Source organism: Bufo bufo, chromosome 2 (genome assembly GCF_905171765.1).
Source record: "Bufo bufo chromosome 2, aBufBuf1.1, whole genome shotgun sequence".
Taxonomy (NCBI): domain Eukaryota; kingdom Metazoa; phylum Chordata; class Amphibia; order Anura; family Bufonidae; genus Bufo; species Bufo bufo.
The window spans coordinates 24323664-24351563 of record NC_053390.1 but is presented as its reverse complement, the minus strand read 5'-3'; the positions used below and the strand labels follow the sequence as shown (position 1 = coordinate 24351563).

Genomic DNA, 27900 nt, shown 5'->3' with positions numbered 1-27900 from the left:
GACTGATAGCAACCCATTCTTTCATAATCACTTCTTGGAGTTTGTCAGAATTAGTGGGTTTTTGTTTGTCCACCCGCCTCTTGAGGATTCACCACAAGTTCTCAATGGGATTAAGATCTGGGGAGTTTCCAGGCCATGGACCCAAAATGTCAACGTTTTGGTCCCTGAGCCACTTAGTTATCACTTTTGCCTTATGGCACGGTGCTCCATCGTGCTGGAAAATGCATTGTTCTTCACCAAACTGTTGTTGGATTGTTGGAAGAAGTTGCTGTTGGAGGGTGTTTTGGTACCATTCTTTTTTTCATGGCTGTTTTTTTGGGCAAAATTGTGAGTGAGCCCACTCCCTTGGATGAGAAGCAACCCCACACATGAATGGTCTCAGGATGCTTTACTGTTGGCATGACACAGGACTGATGGTAGCGCTCACCTTTTTTTCTCCGGACAAGCCTTTTTCCAGATGTCCCAAACAATCGGAAAGAGGCTTCATCGGAGAATATGACTTTGCCCCAGTCCTCAGCAGTCCATTCACCAAACTTTCTGCAGAAGATCAATCTGTCCCTGATGTTTTTTTTGGAGAGAAGTGGCTTCTTTGCTGGCCTTCTTGACACCAGGCCATCTTCCAAAAGTCTTCGCCTCACTGTGCGTGCAGATGCGCTCACACCTGCCTGCTGCCATTCCTGAGCAAGCTCTGCACTGGCGGCACTCCGATCCCGCAGCTGAATCCTCTTTAGGAGACGATCCTGGCACTTGCTGGACTTTCTTGGACGCCCTGAAGCCTTCTTAACAAGAATTGAACCTCTTTCCTTGAAGTTCTTGATGATCCTATAAATTGTTGATTGAGGTGCAATCTTAGTAGCCACAATATCCTTGCCTGTGAAGCCATTTTTATGCAACGCAGTGATGGCTGCATGCATTTCTTTGCAGGTCCCCATGGTTAACAATGGAAGAACAATGATTTCAAGCATCACCCTCCTTTTAACATGTCAAGTCTGCCATTTTAACCCAATCAGCCTGACATAATGATCTCCAGCCTTGTGCTCGTCAACATTCTCACCTGAGTTAACAAGACGATTACTGAAATGATCTCAGCAGGTCCTTTAATGACAGCAATGAAATGCAGTGGAAAGTTTTTTTTGGGATTAAGTTAATTTTTATGGCAAAGAAGGACTATGCAATTCATCTGATCACTCTTCATAACATTCTGGAGTATATGCAAATTGCTATTATAAAAACTTAAGCAGCAACTTTTCCAATTTCCAATATTTATGTAATTCTCAAAACTTTTGGCCACGACTGTACTTTGGGTTCTTACTCTAGAAAATTACCTGATAAGCAGGGTGTCATTGAGCTAGGATGATACCCTGACACCTTCCTGGTTGGTAGGGTGCTGCAGGGCCCTGACACTAACACTGTATGCTCATCCTCCAAACATGGCCAAAAGTAATGTTCGCTCTCATAGACCAGAGGATACTTTGGGCCTGTGGCCTGCTAGGTGCTGAGACCTCGGCAGAGGTGGTGAGGAGCAGAATATTGTTATTTCCCCCTGATAACTAAACCTAGAAGTGAAGGAGCTGAGAGATGTGTCTGATCTATAGACCAATCTACAGGAGGCCATGTATTCAGTCACTGTGTGCTTGTGTCTCCACAGATGGATCCAGGAGGAGAAATCCACCAGAGAGATGCCCCCGTCCTCTGTATTCCCAGGACTGTCCAGAGGAGAAGGTCCCAGAGAATCCTCAGGTAGATGGAGCTGAGCCCTATACACATCTATATAGGGGGGTCCTGCAGTCATAGTTAGCTCATAGATTGTGGGGGTCTCTTATGTGGATCTGTTAGATTTCCCACCTGTCTGCTGTATTGTGCTGAATTGTTACAGATGACAAATCAGGGGGAAGATCTGACTGATATTACAGTGGAGGATGAAGAAGAGAGGATGATGGGCGATCCCCCGTGTAGGAGTGAGGTGGAGGAGGACATTCCAGGAGATGTCACCACAGGTATGGAATCATGAATGGAGAAAGTGACCTCAGATTCTGTCCTTGGTGCCTTCAGGGCAGGAGGAGAATCTGATCACCGGCTGCTGCTCTTTGATTGGAGATGTCCCCATTACATCATGAAGTGTTCCCCTTATCCAGCTGACAGCGATCTCTGATCAGATTCTTCTCTGATCCCGGCTGTTCCTGCAGGACATGACGGTCAGTCACATCCACACATCCACTGGGGATTATGTGGATGCAGCTTTTATGTCTGTGCTGTCATGATGAACTACATGTACGGCATTGTGCAGGAATTACATGCCGCCAGTGACCTACATGTACATGTGCAGATACCAGAGGCACAGTCTAATAGGCTGCCGGTCAGTGGACTACTGCCAGACTATAATGCTGTGGAAAACTATGTAATCCAGAGCATTATACAAGGGATCAGAGTCTCTAGGAGCGTGAAAAAAATAAATGTAAATTTCTGTTTAATGAGCTAAAATTGTGAGAACGAAAACACAAAAAGAAGTATTAGGTCATCAAAGGGCTGTTCCAGTTGTGCACAGGGGAAAGGTATTAGATCAGTGAGTGTTGTACTGCTGGAACTCCCAGGATCAGGGGAACAGGGCCTCCTTACCCCCCCCCCCCCCAAATAACCCGGGTGGCAGGTTAAGCATGTGCATGCAGTCAATAGCAGGCCACGACAGTGACTTGCCCCCGTGCATACGTCGTGGCCTGCTATTTTTAGGGACTAGAGTCCCTAAAACACTGCTTCATATCCCTGGGGATCTGCATTTGATCCAGGCCCCCTAGAACATAAGAAACTTCAGGGCTACATCCACAAGAAATTGAGGCAAAAAACAGATCCACAAAAATTACGGATGATTTTAGCGGAACGGATATATGGAAATACAGAAACGGAATGCACACGTAGTACCTTCCCTTTTTTTATGCGGAACCATTGAAATGAATGGCTCCACATACGGACCGCAAATGGAAACCGCAAAAACGGAACAGAAACGGAAATAAAACACATTTGTGTGCAAGAGGCCTAAAGGAGACTCTGTGAAATGTATTGGAATGGAGGAGTCTGAGGGATGTGTCTGATCATAAATGACTCCCATTATACTTTTAAATGTAGACTGTAGTCATAATGAGATTGTCCATAAAAATATTAAAATATGTCACTAGATTTCATAATACACACTGCATGTAATATTAAACTGATTTCTTACACCTGATGAGGCCGGTGTACTTACTTTTAAATTCCATGTCAGAATTGCTGATATTAAACTGAGCATCAGCTCATTAGCAATGACTCCAGCTACAAAGCTGGACTCTACCAGCTCCTTTCAGTGTACCTCCTCCCCTGCTGATATCTCATCTGTGCTCATACGGACAGGTTGCAGTAAATAAAGCTGCAGATGGAATAGGAAGATCGGCACTTCCTCACTACAGAGCTAGAGAGACTGCAGCTTGTACTAAGCATGTGTGAGATTTCAGCAGCAAGGGTGGAAGTACCCTAAAAGGGGCTTGTGAATTAAAATGGTTTACTGATGACCTATCCTCATGATAGATCATCAGTATCAGATCAGTGGGGATTCGACACCCGGGACCCACGCTGATCAGCTGTTTGCGGAGGCACTTCTCACAGCTTGCCAAGCCCAGAGCTGTACATAGTATAATGGCTGTGCTTGGTATCGCAGCTCAGCACCATTTACTTCTATGGGGCAGAGCTGCCCCTAGGCCATGTGACCGATGAACATGTCGTCTCTGTCCTAGGAAAAGCAGCGAATTGGTGGGGGTTCCTGGCTTCGGACCCCCATCGATCAGATACTAATGACCTGTCTAGAGCATAGCTCATCAGTATTAAAACCCCTTTAAGTTCCAGGTGGAGATTGTGACATAGAACCTTCTAGTACAACAACATCATCAGGTCTAAGATCTTTTTCATAATGAATGTAGCTTGTGATGACTTATGTGGTGATGGATCCTTTTTAGTGAACTTCTATTATTGAAGTGATGGCCAATTGGTGTTAAAGGGCAATATGTGTTAAAATTGGCAGAATGCAGGGTTGGTTGCCAGACATGGTGGGACTTTTTAAAATGTTTGAGTTTCATCAAGTCATGATGTACTGTATGTAATAAGTTCTGACTGGGTGTCGACCAGAATCCAGCTTTAGAAGGCTGGAATCACATATGTAATTTCTTTTTTTTAGCAAAAGTGGATTCAGAATGAATGGATTATACAGTACCTATAATTCCTACTAGATCCGGGTAGAAAACCCCACAAATATAATTTTTTATCTTAACAGAAAATCCCAGCAAGAATTCTATGGGGAATTTCATGGTATTACCGGATCATAAAGTAGAAGATGACGATATAATGCAGCACCCTTCAGGAGAAAACTTTAATGTGCTTCCAGGACTTCATAGTACAGACCTATCGTATAATTCCCCTAATCATGAGGAACCTTCTCCTAGCCAGTCACAAATTGTTACTAAAAGTACAGGTCAGAAAGTGCTTCAGCGTGGGAAACGGTTCAGAAAAAGCTCAGTTCTTTCTACAGACAGTAGAATTCATCCAAGAGAGAAACCATATTCATGTTCGGAAAGTGGGAAATGTTTCATAGAAAAATCAGTTCTTAGTAGACATAAGAAAATTCACGTGGGAGAGAAGTCGTATTCATGTTTAACATGTGGGAAATGTTTTACACAGAAATCATATCTTGTTACACATGAAAGAATTCACACCGGAACAAAACCATATCCATGTTCAGAATGTGGAAAATGTTTCAGACAAACATCAAGTCTTGGTAGACATAAGAGAATTCACACAGGAGAGAAGCCATATTCCTGTTCAGAATGTGGGAAATGTTTTAGAGTTAAATCAAATCTTAGTAAACATAAGAGAATTCACGCTGGAGCAAAACCGTATTCATGTTCAGAATGTGGGGAATGTTTTATAGATAAACCACATCTTAGTAAACATGAGAGAATTCACACCGGAGCAAAACCATATTCATGTTCGGAATGTGGGAAATGTTTCACAGAAAAATCAAGTCTTGTTATACATGAGAGAATTCACACAGGAGAGAAACCATATTCCTGTTCAGAATGTGGGAAATGTTTTATAGATAAATCACGTCTTCGTAAACATGAGAGAGTTCACACCGGAGCAAATCCATATTCATGTTTGGAATGTGGCAAATGTTTCACAGAAAAATCAAGTCTTGTTGTACATGAGAGAATTCACACAGGAGAGAAACCATATTCCTGTTCAGAATGTGGGAAATGTTTTATAGATAAATCACGTCTTTGTAAACATGAGAGAGTTCACACCGGAGCAAAACCATATTCGTGTTCAGAATGTGGGAAATGTTTTATACGGAAATCAATTCTTGTTAAACATGAGAGAGTTCACACAGGAGAAAAGCCATATTCCTGTTCAGAATGTGGGAAATGTTTTATAGCTAAATCACATCTTGATAGACATAAGATAATTCACACTTGCGCAAAACCATATTCATGTTCAAAATGTGGGAAAAGTTTTAGCGATAAATCATATCTTAGTATACATGAGAGAATTCACACCGGCGCAAAACCATATTCATGTTCAGAATGTGGGAAAAGTTTTAGCGATAAATCATATCTTAGTATACATGAGAGAATTCACACCGGCGCAAAACCATATTCATGTTCAGAATGTGGGATGTGTTTTACAAATAAATCACATCTTGTTAAACACCATAGACGTCACACAGAAGGGAAACCATTTTCAAAATAAGAAGGTTTATTTTTTTGGTTGGAATTAACCTGGCTCTCCCAGACAATTGCATTCTATTTCTCTGAGGTCAATTGTGACCGAGATCCGTGGAGGAAAAGTATTGTGGATATAAAGGACGAGAAGAAGAGCCTTGTTTATTTCCAGAGCAGTGAAGAATTGTCCCCATGAACCTTGCTTCTTATCACTGTATTCACACCTCCACCCACACTGCAGCAGAAAGCAGAGTAACTTGGGGGAGAAGTAATGATGCTCCATGTAATAGTTTTATAATGTATGTGGACATATACATTTTTCATCTTCATTCAAACTGTATTTACAGATAAAATAAAATCTTCTATTTGCTCCACGACAGCGTCACCATTGTCACTGACAGACATTGTCTTTTTGGCTCATATTATACTTTCTCCTCGCGCTGTGACCTTCATTGCTCCTACAGACTAACCCTTCTGTGCGGAGACAGTGATATTGGTGGCATGATGACTATATCACTGATTTATCTAACCGGGTGATCGGTGATAATTAACCTCATATGTACATTCCTGGGGTTTAATGGTAAAGCTATCTAGGTACTGGAGCTGAGTGATGTATCGTTGGTGGAAATCGCTTGTGATGTCACATCTATTAACCCCTTTCCTGACCAGCACCGTACGGCCATTACGTACATTCTTTAACTAGTACAGTGCTGGCCAGGTCTTTAAAGATGGCGCCTGCTCCTACAGCAGACACCCGCAACTCATGTCCGTGATTGGCGATAATGTCAGTTGCTGACATTTAACACTTCAGATGAGGTGGTCAAACCTGACTGCAACATCTCAGAGCATGCAAACTCGGAAGCATGCGCTTCTAGTAATGTTCCGGCTCCTCTGTGTGGTGATCTGTTAGATATGATTTGACAATGTATTAATCTAAATGGTATAGATTGTAAAGGGTTGCATGTCATGCTGATATATCTGTATAGTACAGTGGTGGCGAACCTATGGCACGGGTGTCAGAGGTGGCACTCGGAGCCCTCTCTGTGGGCATCCACACCCGGGAAAAAGTCTATGTGCCTTAGACTTTTCCTGCCATTCATCAGCGCAGGCAGCGCATTGAATGCAGGCAGGCTATTATAGCTAAATGATAAATATATACTATACTGGACTGTAGTATTCAGGGTAAATTGGCGTGTTGGCACTTTGCGATAAATAAGTGGGTTTTGGGTTGCAGTTTGGGCACTCGGTCTCTAAAAGGTTCACTAGTCTAGTATATTTCTATATATACATAGAAAGAAGGACTATGAGATGCATATGGTGGTGATAATTAGTCCTCGGAAAACGCATTGGAATGTTTCCATATATGGAATTAGTAGTAGTTTTAGGAAAGTAGGACAAAGGTGAAAGGGTATAGGATCTGACATGGGAGGATGGAAAGGGGGGATGAAAACAGGAGAACTTAAGGGTGAAGCTATAACGGAGCCAAGGGCATTTAAGGATGGGACCACAAGACATTAAAGGGGTTTTCCAATACTATAAACCGCGCCCCCATGTGCCAGGCCCCTCACAGGGAATATACTTACCCTGCTCCCTGTGCTGCTCCTGGTCCCTGCACCGCCACTGCTGCTTTGACGATGAAAACATCCATTGTCGGGGGGAGGAGCAAATAGAAGGCTCGTCCCCGTCCTTGCCTGCCACTGGCTGCTCCCCCCAACACCGGATGTTTTCATCGGAGCACGGGGAGAAGCCACGGTGCGGGGACCAGGAGCGGAGTAAGTATATTCCCTATTTAAGCACAATTCTGAACGCTATTGATATTTTCCTGTAAATTCTGCTACAAACTTCAATAAGATGTCTCTTCTTCAATAAATATGCAATATTTTTATACGAAAGCTGAGTCCTCCTACCGATCGAGTGATGCTCTTACACGTGTTTCGTATGTATCCTCCCTCCTTTTTTACCTGTAGAGCATGAATGGAGACATGTGGATAAATTATTAGAATTTTTTATATAATTTATTTATTTTAGTTACAGAATTTGGGGGGGAGGGGGGAGTCACATCAGCGTTTCTCTTTCCGTTATAGAATTCCATTGAAATGCGATTAAAGCTGAAAATAACAACATAATTGCTACAACGGAAAGCCGAATGGAATATTAGGACGGATTAAAATGGAATGCCTTTAGAGTTGAATAGAGAAAAAAAAAATGGAAACCAGCATTCCATCGCATTCCATCGCATTCCATGATTTTGAACAGAAACAAAAGTCCTGTCTGCAGGTCTTTTTTTTTTTCGGCCAAAATAACGGAAACCAAATGCAATACTGCTTTTTTTTTTTTTTTTCTCTATTTAACTTTATTAGGATGGATTAAAACAGAATGTTCCGTTTCTCTTTCCGTTATAGCAGTTCCGTTATTTTCAGTCACATGGTGACGTACAGGTGATGTCAGACGCCGATACGTAGAACAGAAAGTGAAACGGAAACAATAAAAAAGTAATAAAGACACGAGTGCTGAAGGACACATCTATCGATTTCGCCGATACAATCCCCAGAGGAGCTATCATGGCGATCTGCAGTCTGCAAAAAATATCTAGAAGTCATCAGTCAGCGAACGTTTATTTCATAGTCTCTGTGTAGTCCCAGGGTTATAATTAGGGTTGACAGAACCAGAACTGTAAAGTTTGGGTTCGTACCGAACTTTCGTTTTTTTTTGTACCCGAACATTTTCGTAAAAGTTCAGGTTCGGTGTTCAGCGATTTAATGGCGCTTTTTGAAAGGCTGCAGGGCAGCCAATCAACAAGCGTTTAACTAGTGTGCCCTTAGAAGCCATCACAGCCATGCCTACTAATGGCATGGCTGTGATTGGCCAGTGCAGCATGTGCCATTAAAAAACTGATTCAACCATGGGTGTCCCTGCCAATAAAGTAACTACTGAAATATTATAGCTATATATACGGACTCCCCAGCATACATGGTGGTCCTGGCAATTTAGAGGAATGACGAGAAACCCAGATTCTCATTTAGACCTCTTGGACGTAAGGTTCAAAGTGTCCATATCCAACGGCTTTCTTTCTGAGCCAGTTTTTTTGAAACATTCCCTGCTCTTAAATTCAACCTAATACAATCAATCGCTTTCACTTTTAGTAATCTGGGGTTGCACGCATGAAACTCCTTAAAGGGCTTCTGTCACCCCCAAAACACATTTTTCATTTTTGGGCTTGTTAAAATCCTTATTGAACGACTATTCCCTATATAGGGCTCTTACCTTGGTCTGTGGCTTTGTTTCATTAAAAATCGATCTTTTAAAATATGCAAATGACTTCACTACCAGCAAGTAGGGCGTCTACTTGTTGGTAGCTGCCGCATCCTCCTTTTAAAAAAAACACCCCCTCCTCCTGTTGATTGACAGGGCCAGCGAGTGCTCTCCTCCTCCTCCGGCTGGCCCTGTCAGCATTTCAAATGTCTTCATTCGGCGCAGGCGCTCTGAGAGAAGGACGCTCACCTCCTCAGCATGGACATAATGTACATGGACATCATCTCCTGACTGGGACCTGTAACCTCTAAGCCGAGGAGGAGGAAAAGTTCTGCTTCCTAGCTGTTGCTGGGGAAGGTATCTCCCTCTTCAACAACCGTCAACTTAGGAATAGTCCAAGACCTCATTGAAAGAACAGCGCCCTGTTCAGATTGGAGATCAACACTTCCATGTAACGAAGATGTTCCCTCGATGTCGGAGGCGTATGACATTAGGTAACTAAAAGAAAACGAATGACATTAAATGAGAATTAACCGACCTTAACCAGAGCCTACTCGTGACCTCTTTAATGAACTCCTGCTACTTAATGCATGTAACGTGACCAGCTACCGTAACCGTGCCAGTAGCCTTGATGTGGATATCGAAAACCGTGCCTATACCCTCCACCAATCAACTACTAACCATGGCTATAGTCCTGTCAGGACCAACATCGCTCCTGCATTGCGTGTTGTAATCGTGACCGGACCGTCGAGACCACAATGCCTGTTGCCATTACCGGCTTACTAGCCTTGTATCTGTCGTAGTAACCGGCTTCGTAGTATCGCGCCTGTAGTCGTGACAGGACCTATGATCGTGCCTGTAGTCGTGACAGGATTTTTAACATTGTGCCTGTAGTCGTGACAGGACTCGTAACCTCGTGTCTGTAGTTGTGACAGACTTCGTGAAATCGTGCCTGTAGTCGTGACAGGACTCATAACCTTGCATCTGTAGTTGTGATAGGATTTGTAATATTGTGCCTGTAGTCGTGATAGGATTCGTAACCTCGTGCCTGTAGTCGTGACAGACTTCGTAATATCGTGCCTGTAGTCGTGACAGGATTCATAACCTCGTGTCTGTAGTCGTGATAGGATTTGTAACATTGTGCCTGTAGTCGTGACAGGACTCATGGCCTTGTGTCTATAGTCATGACAGACTTCGTAATAACATGCCTGTAGTCGTGACAGGACTCATAACCTTGCATCTGTAGTCGTGATAGGATTTGTAATATTGTGTCTGTAGCCGTGATATGACTCATAACCTGGTGTCTGTAGTCGTGACCGACTTCATAACATCGTGCCTGTAGTCTTGACAGTACTTCGTAATATTATGCCTGTAGTTGTGACAGGACTTATGATCATGCCTGTAATCGTGACAAACTTTGTAATACCGTGCCTGTAGTCGTGACAGGACTTATGATCATGCCTGTAGTCGTGACAGACTTCGTAATACCGTGCCTGTAGTCGTGACAGGACTTGCGACCATGCCTGTACTCGTGACAGACTTCGTAATACCGTGCCTGTAGTCGTGACAGGACTTGCGACCATGCCTGTACTCGTGACAGACTTCGTAATACCGTGCCTGTAGTCGTGACAGATCTTGCATATGATTGTCTCTGTATTTTTTTATTTTTATGGACACGAATATTACAATAAAAATGGCATGATTCCGTAATTGATACAGCCTGCTTATAGTATTCCCCCCCGAGTGGGCTAACTGGTAAAGAAATAAGCGACGGAGAGAAAGTGCGGAGCGCGAGTGCTAAGTAGTTCCAACGTAATTGGTCGGTAATGGCTGTAGGATTGCTACGGTTATGGAGAGGCTGTGCTGTTCTAAGGAGTAAGACTGGTGATGAGACGCCCAGTTCAATATCGTAGGGAGTAGTGCAGTTTAAAAAACACGGTTTATATATACAGTTGCAATAAAAAGTATGTGAACCCTTTGTAATGATATGGATTTCTGCACAAATTGGTCATAAAATGTGATCTGATCTTCATCTAAGTCACAACAATAGACAATCACAGTCTGCATAAACTAATAACACACAAAGAATTAAATGTTACCATGTTTTTATTTATTGAACACACTATGTAAACATTCACAGTGCAGGTGGAAAAAGTATGTGAACCCCTAGACTAATGACATCTCCAAGAGCTAATTGGAGTGAGGTGTCAGCCAACCGAAGTCCAATCAATGAGATGAGATTGGAGGTGTTGGTTACTGTTGCCCTGCCCTATAAAAAAGCACACACCAGTTCTGGGTTTGCTTTTCACAAGAAGCATTGCCTGATGTGAATGATTCCTCGCACAAAAGAGCTCTCAGAAGACCTATGATTAAGAATTGTTGACTTGCATAAAGCTGGAAAGGGTTATAAAAGTATCTCCAAAAGCCTTGCTGTTCATCAGTCCACAGTAAGACAAATTGTCTATAAATGGAGAAAGTTCAGCACTGCTGCTACTCTCACTAGGAGTGGCCGTCCTGTAAAGATGACTGCAAGAGCACAGCGCAGACTGCTCAATGAGGTGAAGAATCCTAGAGTGTCAGCTAAAGACTTACAAAAGTCTCTGGCATATGCTAACATCCCTGTTAGTGAATCTACAATACGTAAAACACTAAACAAGAATGGATTTCATGGGAGGATACCACAGAGGAAGTCACTTCTGTCCAAAAAAAACATTGCTGCACGTTTACAGTTTGCAGAAGAGCACCTGGATGTTCCACAGCAGTACTGGTAAAATATTTTGTGGACAGATGAAACCAAAGTTGAGTTGTTTGGAAGAGACACACAACACTATATGTAGAGAAAGAGAGGCACAGCACACCAACATCAAAACCTCATCCCAACTGTGAAGTATGGTGGTGGGGGCATCATGGTTTGGGGCTGCTTTGCTGCGTCAGGGCCTGGACGGATTGCTATCATCGAAGGAAAAATGAATTCCCAAGTTTATCAAGACATTTTGCAGGAGAATCTAAGGCCACCTGTCCACCAGCTGAAGCTCAACAGAAAATGGGTGTTGCAACAGGACAACAACCCAAAGCATAGAAGTAAATCAACAACAGGATGGATTAAACAGAAGAAAATACGCCTTCTGGAGTAGCCCAGTCAGAGTCCTGACCTCAACCCGATTGAGATGCTGTGGCATGACCTCAAGAAAGTGATTCACACCAGACATCCCAAGAATATTGCTGAACTGAAACAGTTCTGTAAAGAGGAATGGTCAAGAATTACTCCTGACCGTTGTGCACGTCTGATCTGCAACTACAGGGAACGTTTGGTTGAAGTTATTGCTGCCAAAGGAGGTTCAACCAGTTATTAAATCCAAGGGTTCACATACTTTTTCCACCTGCACTGTGAATGTTTACATGGTGTGTTCAATAAAAACATGGTAACATTTAATTCTTTGTGTGTTTATTAGTTTAAGCAGACTGAGATTGTCTATTGTTGTGACTTAGATGAAGATCAGATCACATTTTATGACCAATTTATGCAGAAATCCATATCGTTCCAAAAGGGTTCACATACTTTTTCTTGCAACTGTATATATATATATATTTGTTTTTCCATTTAGTTTTTTTTTTTTTTTTAAACATTCTTGTTTAATATAACAAACCAAAAATGTATTTATTTTTATAAACATGCACATTTTGCCTAAACATTTATTTCACTTTTATATGTGGGCTCTAGGCTGTTTTATCTATGGTGATAGGGTATCTTATTGTGGCAATACTCTGCCTGTACTGACTCTACCCTTCATTTCTACCGTTGATTTTGTCATGCATTTCAGCCACAGGAACAAAGTAACCAGCCGTTGACCCCAGTACCTATTGCTGGAGCTTAAAATCAAATGTGTTTGTGCTCGGAAAGTAAGTATCCTGCATGGATCATGTGCCGCCTTGCACGTGGCATCCAACCAGATGCAGAGCTTTGAAATCTGGAATGCAATATGACTGCCAGAAGTTGCATTTCACCAGTACATGCATATCCACCACCTCCTGAGCTGACCATCAACTCTTCCTTGTTCCATGTTGTTTTACTTGTGGCTTTCCTATGCAAATGCGAAAACACACGCACCGGCTCATTAGACTGTATTTACTCAAACATCTTCGTGCCGGGCTTAACGGAAGGCACTGCGCCTAGGAGGGCAAGACATCCCCAAGCACAGACCATGGACGCCGCTGCCCCATGCCGGGACCCTCACCGCCTGCAACACTATTTCGCCCCAGCGCTGACCTTACACACGTAAGCCCCCCCCGACCCCGAACCTACCTAGTCAGCAGCTGGTTCCTACCACCGGAAAAAGCGCTCCCCTCTCGCTGCGCACTCGAACCGCCGCTGGTGAGCCATGCTGCAAAATCTGCCAAGACCGCCTGCACGCTGACCCGGAAGTTAAAAAGCCAGCGTGCTGACGTCTAAACAGCGCCGTTCACCAGCCTCCCCTCCCACAAATACGGCCCTACACTTGCGACCTGCGCTGCATTTCTGACATTCCACTAAAACCGTTAAATACTGCTGTTACATTGTCGGCTGAAAAAAAATTACTTTTTGTGCTAGATAGTACATTTGCGGCCTGTGCTGCATTTCTGACAGTCCAATAAAAGCAGTCAATACTGCTGTTACATTGTTGGTTGACAAATTAAAAATTTTTGTGACCGTGAAGTAACTGTATTAAATTCTCCTGTCACACTGTTGTGTGACCTCAAGAAATTTTTTCTCTTTATGACACTGGCACAGCCTTACTGTCAGTGAACTTAATTGTTGACTATTGGTGGTTACATTGTCACCTGAGATAAACCATCTGTTTAGTTTGGTGGGTGAACGCAAAGAATGAGGAGAGCGTCAAATAAGGGACGTGGCCCTGGTCGTGGTGTTGCTGGAGTTCGTGGAGCTCCTGTTGCAGGGAGAGGATGCGGTCGATTTGTGGCAGCTACACGCACAAGTGAAACACCTTCCTCAGGTGCGAGTAGGCGACAGAACCTTCGGCGTTATTTGGTAGGCCCGAATGCCGCTCTACGAATGGTGAGGCCAGAACAAGTACAGGCGATAGTAGATTGGGTAGCTGACAGTGCTTCCAGTTCCTTCACATTGTTTCCCACCCAGTCCCCTGCTGAAAGATCAGTATTGGCACCTGCAGCCCATGGCCATCAGTCTTTCACCTCGCCCCCTTGCAAATCAGCCAAGCAGTCTGAGTCCCAAGTCATGCAGCAGTCTCTTCTGCTTTTTGATGACTCTGCTAGCAGGGTTTCCCAGGGCCATCCACATAGCCCAGACCCAGAAGTGGAAGAGATTGAGTGCACCGATGCCCAACCACTTATGTTTCAGGATGAGTACATAGGAGGACCACCACAGCACGTCTCGGATGATGACAAAACACAGGTGCCAACTGCTGTCGCTTTCTGCAGTGTGCAGACCGACAAGGAGGGCAGGGGTGAAGACTGGGTGGAAGATGATGTGGAGGAGGATGAGGTCCTCAACCCCACATGGAATCAAGGTCATGCGAGTGACCTGTGTAGTTCGGAGAAAGAGGCTGTGGTCGCACAGAGCCACCAGCACAGCAAAAGAGGGTGCAAAAGCGGAGCGGCCGTCCCTTAGACAGTACGCCTGCTACTGCCCACCGCACCAAGGAACCGAGAACACGAAAGCCAGCTCCAAGGAGGTCCCTGGCATGGCAGTTCTTCAGACAATGTGCTGACGACAAGACATTAGTGGTTTGCACGCTGTGCAATCAGAGCCTGAAGCGAGGCATAAACGTTCTAAACCTGAGCACAACCTGCATGACCAGGCATCTAAGTGCAAAGCACGAGCTGTAGTGGAGTAGACACCTCAAAAACCAAGAAAGGTCTCTGGCTCCTCCTGCTTCCTCTTCTGCTGCAGTCTCGGCCTCTTCATCCCCCTCCGGAGTGACAGTGGCACCTGCAACCGCGCAAACAGAGGATGTGCCATCAACGCCACCACCTCGGTCACCAAGCATCTCCACAATGTCCCATGGAAGCGTTCAGCTGTCTATCTCCCAAACACTGGAGCGAAAGAGGATGTACTCCCCTACCCACCCCCGATCTCTGGCCCTGAATGCCAGCATTTCCAAATTCCTGGCATTTGAAATTCTGTCATTTCGTCTGGTGGACACGGATTATTTTAAGAATCTGATGGCGGTGGCTGTCCCATAGTACATCATGCCCAGCCGCCACTACTTTTCCAGGCGAGCCATCCCTTCCCTGCACAACCAAGTTGGGGACAAAATCAGGTGTGCACTGCACAACATCATCTGTGGCAAGGTCCACCTAACTACGGATACGTGGACCAGTAAGCACAGTCAGGGACGTTATATCTCCCTGACAGCACACTGGGTAAATGCAGTGGCAGCTGGGGCTGAAGCGAATAGCAGTTTGGCGCATGTCCTTTCACCACCGAGGATTGCAGGGCATTTCTCTTTGCCTCCTGTTGCTTCCTCCTCCTACTCCGCTTCCTCATCCTCTACCGCCTCCTCATCCGGGGATTCTGGATAATAAGGCGGTGATGTCTGGACCAGAGAGGTAGATTTGTGTGTCGGCAGCATAAAAGTGATACTGAAAGCCATGGGACTCTATGATCTGTCCCAGGCCGAGGGTGTAGATAGAGAAGAGCAGGGTTCCTAGGACAGAGCCTTGCAGGACACCAACAGAGAGGGAATGAGACGAGGTGGTGTGAGAGTGGGAGACGCTAAACGTCTGATAATAATAGTAATAGAGGGTTCAGGAAGAGTTCTAGTGGATAAGTAGGTACTTGAGATTTGTCAGTATATTGTAGCGCTGTCCATATATTGTGCACAATAATGTTGTTAGTAGTAGTAATGGAGGGTGCAACAAAAATTTCAATGGATATGTAGACACTTAGGGTTTATCGATGTGCTGTCACAAAGAACAGGATCATCGAATGGTGTGCTGTCTTCCTGGCGCTCGAGTTCGACACATCGCGGATCGGGTTGACAGATTACTGGGAGGGGCTGGAGAAGATCCAGCGGTCATGGTCCATATCGGAACCAATGAAAAAGTTAGAGGTAGATGGAGCGTCCTTCAAAATTATTTTAGGTCAAAAGCTTAGGGCACGGACCTAAAAGGTAGCGTTTTATTAAAATACTACCTGTACCACGAGCCACACAAGAAAGGCAGTGGGAGATTAGGGAGGTTAACAAGTTGCTCAAGAACTGGTGTAGGAAGGAGGGCTTTGGGTTCCTGGAGAACTGGGCCGACTTCTCTGTCGGCTACAGGCTCTATCATATGGGTGGGCTGCACCTCAATGGGGAAGGTGCAGCTGTGTTGGAGGAGAAGATGGCTAGAAGGTTGGAGGAGTGATTAAACTAGGGACTAGGGGGGAAGGTAATTACATTATAGGATGGGAAGATAGAGACTGGGGGCAAAGTAATGGGACTTGGGGAGGAATGGAAGGAGGTACTAGAACAGTTCTGAAGGAAAAGGGGGTAAAATGTGGGGTAAAAAACATACATAAACCTCTAAATTGTATATATACAAATCCAGAAGCCTGACTAATAAAACTGGGGAACTGGAATTAGTGATGTGTGAGGAGGACTATGATATAGTGGGAATAACTGAGACATGGCTGGATGATAGCTATGACTGGGCGGTTAATGTACAGTCTGTTAAGAAAGGATTGCCAAAACTGAAGAGGGGGATGGGTCTGTCTTCATGTAAAGTCCTGTCTAAAGCCCACAGTCCCAGAAGATATAAGTGAGGGACATGTAGAAATACATGGAGGCAAAAACAATAATAAAATACTAATAGGAGTTTATTATAAGCCACCGAATAAACCAGAGTCCACAGAAAATCTACTACTAAACGAGATAGACGAAGTGGCAGATCATAATGAGGTGGTTCTTATGGGGGACTTCAACTACCCAGATATAGATTGGGAAACTGAAACCTGTATAGCTCATAAAGGAAACAGGTTCTTGGCAATAACCAAAGACAATTACCTTTCCCAACTGGTTCAGGACCCGACTAGAGGGACGGCCATACTAGACTTAGTACTAACCAATAGATCTGAAAGAACAACAGATGTGAAGGTTGGGGGACACCTGGGAAATAGTGACCATAAAGTAATAACCTTCCAATTATCATTCAAAAGAGTGTTTCTTCAGGGAGGAACAAAAATACCAAACTTCAAAAAAGCTAAATTTAGCCAACTAAGAGAGGCCATAGGCCTAACTAACTGGGACAAAAAAAAAATAAAAAATACAGCCACAAAATAGGATATTTTTAAAAGCATCCTAAAATTTAATTGTGAGAGGTACTGTAAGAACCTTATGGGAATAAAAGGTTAAGGAACAAGAAAAAACTAATGTGGACAAATAGAACTGTAAAGAAAGCAATAAATAACAAAAAGAAAGTATTTAAATCTCTAAAACGGGAGGGTAGCACGGAAGCACTGAAAAACTTGAGGAAAAAAATAGAATATGTAAAAAACTAATAAAAGCAGCCAAACTAGAGACCGAGAGATTAATTGCCAAAGAGAGCAAAACGAACCCTAAAATGTTCTTCAATTATATAAATGGTAAAAAGTATAATTCTGAAGGTGTTGGCCCTCTACAGAGTAATGAGGGGGGAGTCGCAGAGAGCGACGAGGAGAAAGCAAAGCTATTAAATATTTTTTTCTCCACTGTATTTACTGAGGAAAATAAACTGTCAGATGAAATGCAGAATGTTAAAGTAAATTCCCTATTAAAAGTGCCAGGACCAGATGGCATACACCCCCGTATACTAAGAGAAGTAATGTCATAGCCAGACCCTTATTTCTGATATTTGCAGACTCTATACTGACAGGGAGTGTTCCACAGGATTGGCGCATAGCAAATGTGGTGCCAATATTCAAAAAGGGTCCAAAAACAGAGCCCCGAAACTTTAGGCCGGTAAGTGTAACATCTGTTGTGGGTAAACTGTTCGAAGGTTTTTCTAAGAGATGCTATCTTGGAGCACCTCAATAAAAATAAGCAAATAACGCCATATCAGCATGGCTTCATGAGGGATCGGTCATGTCGAACTAATTTAATTTGTTTCTATGAGGAGGTAAGTTCTAGACTTGACAGCGGCGAATCAATGGATGTCGTATATCTGGACATCTCCAAAGCATTTGACACTGTACCACATAAAAGGTTAGTATACAAAATGAGAATGCTCGGACTGGGAGAAAACGTCTGTATGTGGGTAAGTAGCTGGCTGAGGGATAGAAAAGAGAGGTTGGTTATTATTGGAACACACTCAGATTGGGTCACGTTCACTAGTGGGGTACCTCAGGAGTCAGTTCTGGGCCCTATTCTCTTCAATATATTTATTAATGATCTTGTAGAAGGCTTGCACAGATGACACTAAACTGTGTAAATAAATTGACACAGAAGAGGACAGTATACTCCATATATACTACAGAGGACAGTATACTGTAAATATATACACTACAGAGGACAGTATACTGTATGTATACTACAGAGGACAGTATACTGCTACAGAGGGATCTGTATAGATTGGAGGCTTGGGCAGAGAAGTGGAAGATGAGGTTTAACACTGACAAATGTAAGGTTATGCACATGGGTAGGAATAATACAAGTCACCCGTACATACTAAATGGTAAAACACTGAGTAACACTGACTTGGAAAAGCACCTAGGAATTTTAGTGAACAGCAAACTAAGCTGTAGAAACCAGTGTCAGGCAGCTGCTGCGAAGGCCAATAAGTAAATGGGTTGCATCAAAAGGGGCATAGATGCTCGTGATGAGAACATAGTCCTACCACTTTACAAATCACTAGTCAGACCACACATGGAGTACTGTGTACAGTTCTGGGCTCCTGTGAACAAGGCAGACATAGCAGAGCTGGAGAGGGTTCAGAGGAGGGCAACTAAAGTAATAACTGGAATGGATGGACTACAGTACCCTGAAAGATTATCAAAATTAGGGTTATTCACTTTAGAAAAAAGACGACTGAGGGGAAATCTAATTACTATGTATAAATATATCAGGGGGCAGTACAGAGATCTCTCCCATCATCTATTTATCCCCAGGACTGTGACTGTGACGAGGGGACATCCTCTGCGTCTGGAGGAAAGAAGGTTTGTACACAAACATAGAAGAGGATTCTTTACGGTAAGAGCAGTGAGACTATGGAGCTCTCTGCCTGAGGAGGTGGTGATGGTGAGTACAATAAAGGAATTCAAGAGGGGCCTGGATGTATTTCTGGAGTGTAATAATATTACAGGCTATAGCTACTAAAGAGGGGTCGTTGATCCAGGGAGTTATTCTGATTGGAGTCGGGAAGGAATTTTTTTCCCATTTAGTGGGGAAAATTGGCTTCTACCTCAGTTATTTTTTTTGCCTTCCTCTGGATCAACTAGCAGGATAACAGGCCGAACTGGATGGACAAATGTCTTTTTTTGGCCTTATATTCTGTTACTATGTTACTATGTAGATTACTAGTCAAGCATTCTATGCCAGAAACAATGGGTCTGCCAGGCGGTACAGTTATACTTTTATGAATCTTGGGGTTATGGTAGAAGGCTGCAATTTTTGGATATTTAATCCCTATAAATTCAGCTTCCTTTTTATTCAATATACCTTGTTCTTTGCCCTTATTTATACATTATTTTAATTCTCCTTTATACTGTTCTCCTTTATACCGGATCTCTTTTTAGCCTTCTGTATGTTTTTTGATCCCCCAATAAATTATAAGCCTCTTTACTGTAGTCTTCCTTGTTCAGGACTACAATACCCCCCTCCCCCTTTCTCTGTATAATGATGCTATTAATGTCTTGCATAGCTACAATGGCTTCCTTCTCCATTTTGATATATTACTGATATATTGTACTTTTGTAGATTTTTTAAAACTTTTTACATTCCTTATTTCTTTATTCACCAGGTTCATAAATGTATTAAATGACTGAGAATACTTCTGTATGGGGTGATACCTGGATTTCATTTTCAAATCAGTATTTTTATACTTATTCTCTTCCTTCATTATATTTATATCACTACTGCCATTTTTTTACTCATTTTCATGAAGTGCTTTATATATATGTGTATATATATATATATATATATATATATATATATATATATATATATATATACACACAGTCAGGTCCATAAATATTGGGACATCAACACAATTCTAACATTTTTGGCTCTATACACCACCACAATGGATGTGAAATGAAATGAACAAGATGTTCTTTACCTGCAGACTGTCAGCTTTAATTTGAGGGTATTTACATCCAAATAAGGTGAACGGTGCAGGAAATACAACAGTTTGCATATGTGCCTCCCACTTGTTAAGGGACCACAAGTAATGGGACAGAGTAATAATTATAAATCAAACTTTCACTTTTTAATACTTGGTTGCAAATCCTTTGCAGTCAATTGCAGCCTAAAGTCTGAAACGCATAGACATCAACAGACGCTGGGTTTCATCCCTGGTGATGCTCTGCCAGGCCTCTACTGCAACTGTCTTCAGTTCCTGCTTGTTCTTGGGGCATTTTGCCTTCAGTTTTGTCTTCAGCAAGTGAAATGCATGCTCAATCGGATTCAGGTCAGGTGAGTGACTTGGCCATTGCATAACATTCCACTTCTTTCCCTTAAAAAAACTCTTTGGTTGCTTTTGCAGTATGCTTTGGGTCATTGTCCATCTGCATTGTGAAGCGCCGTCCAATGAGTTCTGAAGCATTTGGCTGAATATGAGCAGATAATATTGTCCGAAACACTTTAGAATTCATCCTGCTGCTTTTGTCAGCAGTCACATCATCAATAAATACAAGAGAAGCAGTTCCATTGGCAGCCATACATGCCCACGCCATGACACTACCACCACCATGCTTCACTGATGAGGTGGTATGCTTAGGATCATGAGCAGTTCCTTTCCTTCGCCATACTCTTCTCTTCCCATCACTCTGGTACAAGTTGATCTTGGTCTCATCTGTCCATAGGATGTTGTTCCAGAACTGTGAAGGCTTTTTTAGATGTCGTTTGGCAAACTCTAATCTGGCCTTCCTGTTTTTGAGGCTCACCCATGGTTTACATCTTGTGGTGAACCATCTGTATTCACTCTGGTGAAGTCTTCTCTCTTTTTATTTTTTTTATTACCTTTTATTTTCCAAAAATAGAAATCTACAGTTTACCAATTTGATATCAAGAAAACATAGTGCAACATAGTATCATCATGTACTGAATCTCCCTCTTATCTTTACCCTCCCATCCCTCCCTTAAACCCCCTTTTCCGCGGAGCTACTATCGTGATTCTAAGTGTTCTCATTTCCAGTCACCCCATATCCGCAACCAGACTGCTTTTTTCCCCACTGTTTGGGCAAGACTGTATTCATACTCCTTTACCCTATCCATATACTCCGTCCATTCCTGGAGACTTGGATATTTCATGGAGCCCCAATATTTGACTATTATTATCTTGGCTAGAGCTATACCCCTAAACCAAAATAATAGCTCAATTTTATTTTTGTTTATCTCTGGAAAAATGCCAAGAATCGCGTATTCAATACGGGCTTCATATTTCACGCGGGAGCTGTTCTGCAATTTCCGGAATATTTTGATCCAGTAATCTTTTATACCCAGACATTCCCACAGTAGGTGTTTATAATCTCCTCTATCCTTATTGTATTTATAACAGTTTGGTTCTTTGTCTTTTTAAATAGTGTGTATTAGTACTGGTGTGTAGTATAGGTGGTGTATGATTTTCAAAAGAATCCATGTATGGGCAAGGGAGACTGTAGACTTTTTGATGTTTCTATAAACAGTATCCCACGAGATCAGTTCCACATTCTGCAAGTCTTTTTCCCATTTTACCTCACCTCTAAATGTAATCGATTTTGTGTATTCATACTTAAACTTTGCATAAATGTGCGATATAGCGGGGGTGTTTAATGTCGTATCATAACAGAAATCTAAGAAGGTGTTCCGTGCAATGTTTAAATAATTCTTATTTTTAGTGTAGTGTATGGCGTGTCGTAACTGTTCGTATCGAAATATATAGATAAATCCCGGTGTAGTGTCTGAAAGGATTTCGGTTAATGGCTTAACCTGTCCTTTGTGAAGAACCTGTGAGATTAAGTGTATCCCCTGTTTTTCCCAATATTCAATATCCACTAACTGCATAACTTGCGGTAGACAAACGTTCCCCCAAAGAGGGGTAAACTGAACCGCTTGGGATAATCCGACCATAAGCCTAACTTGTTTCCAAATATACCAGAGCATTCTAATAAACGGATTTGTTATTGTTTTCTTCTCAATGGTACCCGTTTCCAGAATATGAAAAAGATCTTCTCAAGGTCTACAGTGCTCCCTAAAAATTAGCCATATACAGTTATTCTTTCGGTTTCTCATACACCATCTCAATTGTGCGGCTACATAGTATCCTTTAAGAAAGGGGACAGAGATTCCTCCCTCTTCTTTATATTGGTATTGTAATTTAATTCTGACCTGTTTGCGACCCCATATTAATTCATTGAAAAGGGTCTCCAGTTTGGTAAAAAACATATCTTCAATCGTTATTGGACTTGCATTTAATACATATAATAGCATTGGTAATAATGTCATTTTTATAAGGGCTATACGATTCATTTGTGACAGGGGGAGTTTTAACCACGTTCTGATTTTTTCCTTTACTTTGTCTATTATTGGGAGTGTGTTCAATTTCGTATAGTGTTCCAGTTTAGTCCCTATGTGGATGCCCAGATACAATAGAGAATCTGATGGATCCAATATACTAACCCGGGAATTGTGACCCGGAGGCACTGGGCGTCTTAGTGGGAGAAATTTTGATTTTTCCCAGTTTACTTCATATCCGGATAAACATCCAAAATCGTCCACGCTTTCCATAATCCTGGGTAAAATCGTATACCCCCTCCCTAAAAAGAGCTAAATATCGTCTGCATATAGGCTTATTTTATCGGCTTCTCCCTCACACCCAAAGCCCTGTATTTTCTCATCTGCTCTAATTTTACATGCCATTGGTTCCAAGAACAACGAAAAGAGCAGAGGGGAGAGGGGGCATCCCTGACGCGTTCCTCGAGTCAAGGGGAAAGGTGACGAATATTCCCCATTGATTCGGACTCTGGATACAGAATTTTGATACAGGATGCGAACCCATCTGGAGAAGTATTCACCTATTTTCACCCGTGTCAACACTCTCCAGAGAAAGGACCACTCCACCCTGTCGAAGGCTTTGGCCGCATCCAAAGACAGGATGGAGCAGTCCTCCCCCTCCCCCGTCTGTATATTCAGAAAAGCCCTCCTCACGTTTTCCTGTATATTCTTTTTGGGGATAAACCCAGTTTGGTCAGCGTGGACGATTTTGTGAATTACAGTTTTAAATCTGTTGGCTAACAGTTTGGCGAGGATTTTATAATCTGTGTTCAACAGAGAGATGGGGCGATAAGAGGTTGTTAATAACGGGTCCTTCCCCTTTTTGGGGATTAAAGTGATGATTGCTTCCATCCAGGAGGGGGGTAGAGAGCCCAATGTCCAGGATTGGTTTAGTACTTCCAACATTTGGGGAAAAATAATTCCCTCATGCTTACGATATAGTTCGAATGGAAAACCGTCCAACCCTGGAGATGTATTGCCCTTAATGGATTTCAGCGTGGATTGTAACTCAGTCAGTTGGTCTATTCAACCATTCAATATCTTGTTTGTCAAATTCTGGGATCTTAATATCATCTAGGTATCGATCTATTTTTTTCTCCCTGATCTGTAGGCCCCGCCTGGTATAGCCCAGAGAAATATCGGGTAAATTCCCCTAGGATGTCGTCGGGTCTCGTAGGATGTTTCCTGCTTCTGTCCTAATACCGATAATGTTATTACTCCCTCTTTGATTTTTTATTATTGTAGATAACAATCTGCTTGGTTTACCGGATTCGCTAAAGGTCCTCTGCCCCAAAAAAAACTTTTTGTTCTGCGCTTTTTGATATTGTTTATATTCATCTCGCGCTTTTTTTAGTTGGTGTTGTTTTTCTGGGGTGTTTATCTCAGTGATCTCCTGCGTTAACTGGTTGATCATCCCTTCTAATTCTCTTTGACATGCCATTGGTTCCAAGAACAACGAAAAGAGCAGAGGGGAGAGGGGGCATCCCTGACGCGTTCCTCGAGTCAAGGGGAAAGGTGACGAATATTCCCCATTGATTCGGACTCTGGATACAGAATTTTGATACAGGATGCGAACCCATCTGGAGAAGTATTCACCTATTTTCACCCGTGTCAACACTCTCCAGAGAAAGGACCACTCCACCCTGTCGAAGGCTTTGGCCGCATCCAAAGACAGGATGGAGCAGTCCTCCCCCTCCCCCGTCTGTATATTCAGAAAAGCCCTCCTCACGTTTTCCTGTATATTCTTTTTGGGGATAAACCCAGTTTGGTCAGCGTGGACGATTTTGTGAATTACAGTTTTAAATCTGTTGGCTAACAGTTTGGCGAGGATTTTATAATCTGTGTTCAACAGAGAGATGGGGCGATAAGAGGTTGTTAATAACGGGTCCTTCCCCTTTTTGGGGATTAAAGTGATGATTGCTTCCATCCAGGAGGGGGGTAGAGAGCCCAATGTCCAGGATTGGTTTAGTACTTCCAACATTTGGGGAAAAATAATTCCCTCATGCTTACGATATAGTTCGAATGGAAAACCGTCCAACCCTGGAGATGTATTGCCCTTAATGGATTTCAGCGTGGATTGTAACTCAGTCAGTTGGTCTATTCAACCATTCAATATCTTGTTTGTCAAATTCTGGGATCTTAATATCATCTAGGTATCGATCTATTTTTTTCTCCCTGATCTGTAGGCCCCGCCTGGTATAGCCCAGAGAAATATCGGGTAAATTCCCCTAGGATGTCGTCGGGTCTCGTAGGATGTTTCCTGCTTCTGTCCTAATACCGATAATGTTATTACTCCCTCTTTGATTTTTTATTATTGTAGATAACAATCTGCTTGGTTTACCGGATTCGCTAAAGGTCCTCTGCCCCAAAAAAAACTTTTTGTTCTGCGCTTTTTGATATTGTTTATATTCATCTCGCGCTTTTTTTAGTTGGTGTTGTTTTTCTGGGGTGTTTATCTCAGTGATCTCCTGCGTTAACTGGTTGATCATCCCTTCTAATTCTCTTTGAGTTTGGGCAAAGGAGTTCTTCAGTTTCCTAATTTGGTATAAATATGTACCTCGTAGGTATGCCTTTAGCGAGTCCCAAACCATATGAATGTGTGTTGAGTTGATATTATCACTCCAAAAGGACTCAATTTCTGTATTTATCTTATCCATATCTCTTATCAATATCATCCAGTAGGGGTTGAGTTTAAAAGTCCTATTTTTGTTTGATTTTTTCAAACTATCAATTAGTACCATGACCGGGGAGTGGTCGGAGATACCGTGACTTTCATAATTCATCTTCCTAACCCTATTGATAAGCCCGGAGCTGGCGAGGGCCAGGTCAACTCGAGACATGGACCTATATGTGTTACTAAAGCAAGAAAATGCTCGCTTATTTCCATAGAGGGATCGCCATATATCGACCAATGCTACCTCTTTGCACATTCTAGATAATAATGTACTTGAGCTGGCATTTTGTTCATAATTGGTTATAGTGGATATCCTGTCTATTTTTACGTCCATGACCGAGTTGAAGTCGCCCACCACCAGCACCGGGGACTCCTCTCGTGTTGAGATGTAATCCATCATTTTACATAACACAATAACTGTGAAAGGGGGTGGAATGTAGATGAAAGCAATAATACTCCTTTGACCCTGCCAGCGACAGTGGAGAAAAATGTACCGACCCTCTTGATCAATTAATTGTTCTATTGGGTTATAGTCTACCTGTCTATGAACGTAGACGCTGATTCCACGAGAATATGTGGAGTGACAGGAATGATATTCATGAGAGGCCCATCTCCTTCTGCCAAACGCTGCCACTTTTTCACATGAGAGGTGTGTTTCTAACAGGGCCACTATAGCCGGTAGGTGTCTAGAGGCTAAATCAAACACTGCACACCTCTTGATTTTGTCAGCAAAACCGCCAATATTCCATGTCAATATTCTTGACATTTTCTTCTCTTATGACAGCACCGAGCAGAAAGAAAGGGGCACACTCGACAATACACCAACAGTACCCCGACAGTCCCCCGCGGAAATGGCCCTCCTACCCCCTTTCCCGTGCTGACCTGCGAGCCGCTGGATGCAACTCATAGGTCTCTAACTAACTATAGGCTTTCCCCCCTCCCCCCCCGCCATCGACCCCCCCAGCTCCCCCCTTTATCGCTGCAGGTGGCTTATTTAATGCCCTTAGAGTCCATCCATTCTGCTGCATCACTTGGGTTAGAAAAAAATTGAACCGCCTCTTTGTAAATAACCCGCAATTTCGCTGGGTACATCATAGAGTATTTTAGTTGGGCATGCATCAGCCTCTTCTTTACATCTTTGTATTCTCTTCTTTTATCTTGGGTTATTTTAGAAAAGTCTGGGTATATCTCTATGTTGGCATCGTTGTATTTAACCGTTTGTATCTCTCTTTTCCACCTAAGGATGTCGTCTCAATCTCTTGAGGTTGCCATTTTAATTAACAAAGGCCTTGGTGCTGACCCTGGTGGTCATTTTCTTATTGGAATGCGGTGCGCTCTCTCCACTGTGTATGTTAGGGCTGCTTCTACAGCTATTACATTATCTGATAACCATTTTTGGATGAAGCTCGTAGGATCATCTCGTTCTACTCCTTCCGGAAAGCCAATCAGTTTGAGATAGTTTCTCCGGGATCTGTCCTCCAGATCTGCAATTTTTTTCTTTCAGTGCCTTATTATCACTTTCAACTGCTTCAATCCTTTTTTTTATCTGATTAGTTTATTTTTGCAATTCTGTAGTTAACGTTTCAGACTCTTTTATACTCTGCCTCATTTTATTTAGGTCATCTCGAATCACTGAGATGTCAGTCTGCACTGCTGCCACCGTAATTGTCAAGGTACTTAAAGATTGGTTAGTTATTTTAACTGCCTCCAGTATGCCCGCTAGTTTGAGGTCAATATTGCTCATCTGATTGTCTGCTTCTGATGCCCTACTTTCTCCTGCCCTGTTTAGCTGATTTTCAGTTTCGTCATAGTCCTCCGTTTGCGGTAGCTGTTTCTGATTACTCCTCGTCTTACTTTGTGGGGTGGGGATTTGAGATATTTATCTAACTGCGTCAGGGTGTTCCGTGCTGTGCCACCTTTCTATTCTGCGGTTTTGGCGCCATAATATATTCCCCCCCCCTCTGTGTGTCTTATTTCTTGAGGGGTACAGACATCCGTGCACCAATATGCCTAGACAGCAGCCCTTAAAGCCCTGCCACCCTCGTCTGCTTCAGATGATTACTTCAATCAGGGGTCCTCAAATGGCAGCGACAGACAGGTGAGAGGGATTATATATCAGCCCCCAACTTTTGCTACTACAGAGTTACTGTCAAATTTAAATACTACTCAGACCCCTATATTTCTAAACAAGCAATCATGCATGTCTTATGTAACAGGGAGTCTTACGTATCCTTGGTTTCCTGGGTCGCGAAGTCCAAATGTCCTCGGAGTACAGTGTTCCTGATGTCTTCAGCGTGGCCGGCCTGCGTTTTAAAACTTCAGCGTGGCCCGCCTGCGTTGTTCAGCCTGTGTTCAGCGGAAAAAAAAATAAAGGGACCGCCACTTGACCAATGCAGCCACCGGGAGCTCCGGAGTCGGTGATGCGGTGTATGGCAGAGAGCGGACCGCGCCGATGTGGCACCAGGGGCGGAATTTCACAATCGTACGGCCCCACAGCTTCTCAGGGCGGCTCAACAGGTGAGGCGGCAGCTCTCGGTGCGGCTTAGGACAGACAGATGGGGCGACAGCTTTC

General features: G+C 43.0%; 2 protein-coding genes across 2 annotated transcripts in view; both read left to right on the top strand.

Moving 5' to 3' along the window:
- The window catches only part of LOC120991124 (zinc finger protein 585A-like), a 2129672-nt gene that overhangs the window by 1003717 nt on the left and 1098055 nt on the right, over nucleotides 1–27900 (top strand). The window lies entirely within an intron of this gene.
- On the top strand, nucleotides 1932–6236 carry LOC120991141 (zinc finger protein OZF-like). The gene is made up of 2 exons (XM_040420047.1): nucleotides 1932–1997; nucleotides 4295–6236. Exons 1-2 carry the CDS (start codon nucleotides 1934–1936, stop codon nucleotides 5764–5766), a joined length of 1536 nt encoding a protein of 511 aa, XP_040275981.1. The 5' UTR covers nucleotides 1932–1933; the 3' UTR covers nucleotides 5767–6236.

Bases quoted from the DNA above. Each gene is read 5' to 3' on its own strand.
- LOC120991141 (XM_040420047.1), top strand. From the start codon at position 1,934: ATGATGGGCGATCCCCCGTGTAGGAGTGAGGTGGAGGAGGACATTCCA. The intron at 1,998-4,294 runs GTATGGAATCAT...TTATCTTAACAG, and splicing joins TCCAGGAGATGTCACCACAG to AAAATCCCAGCAAGAATTCT.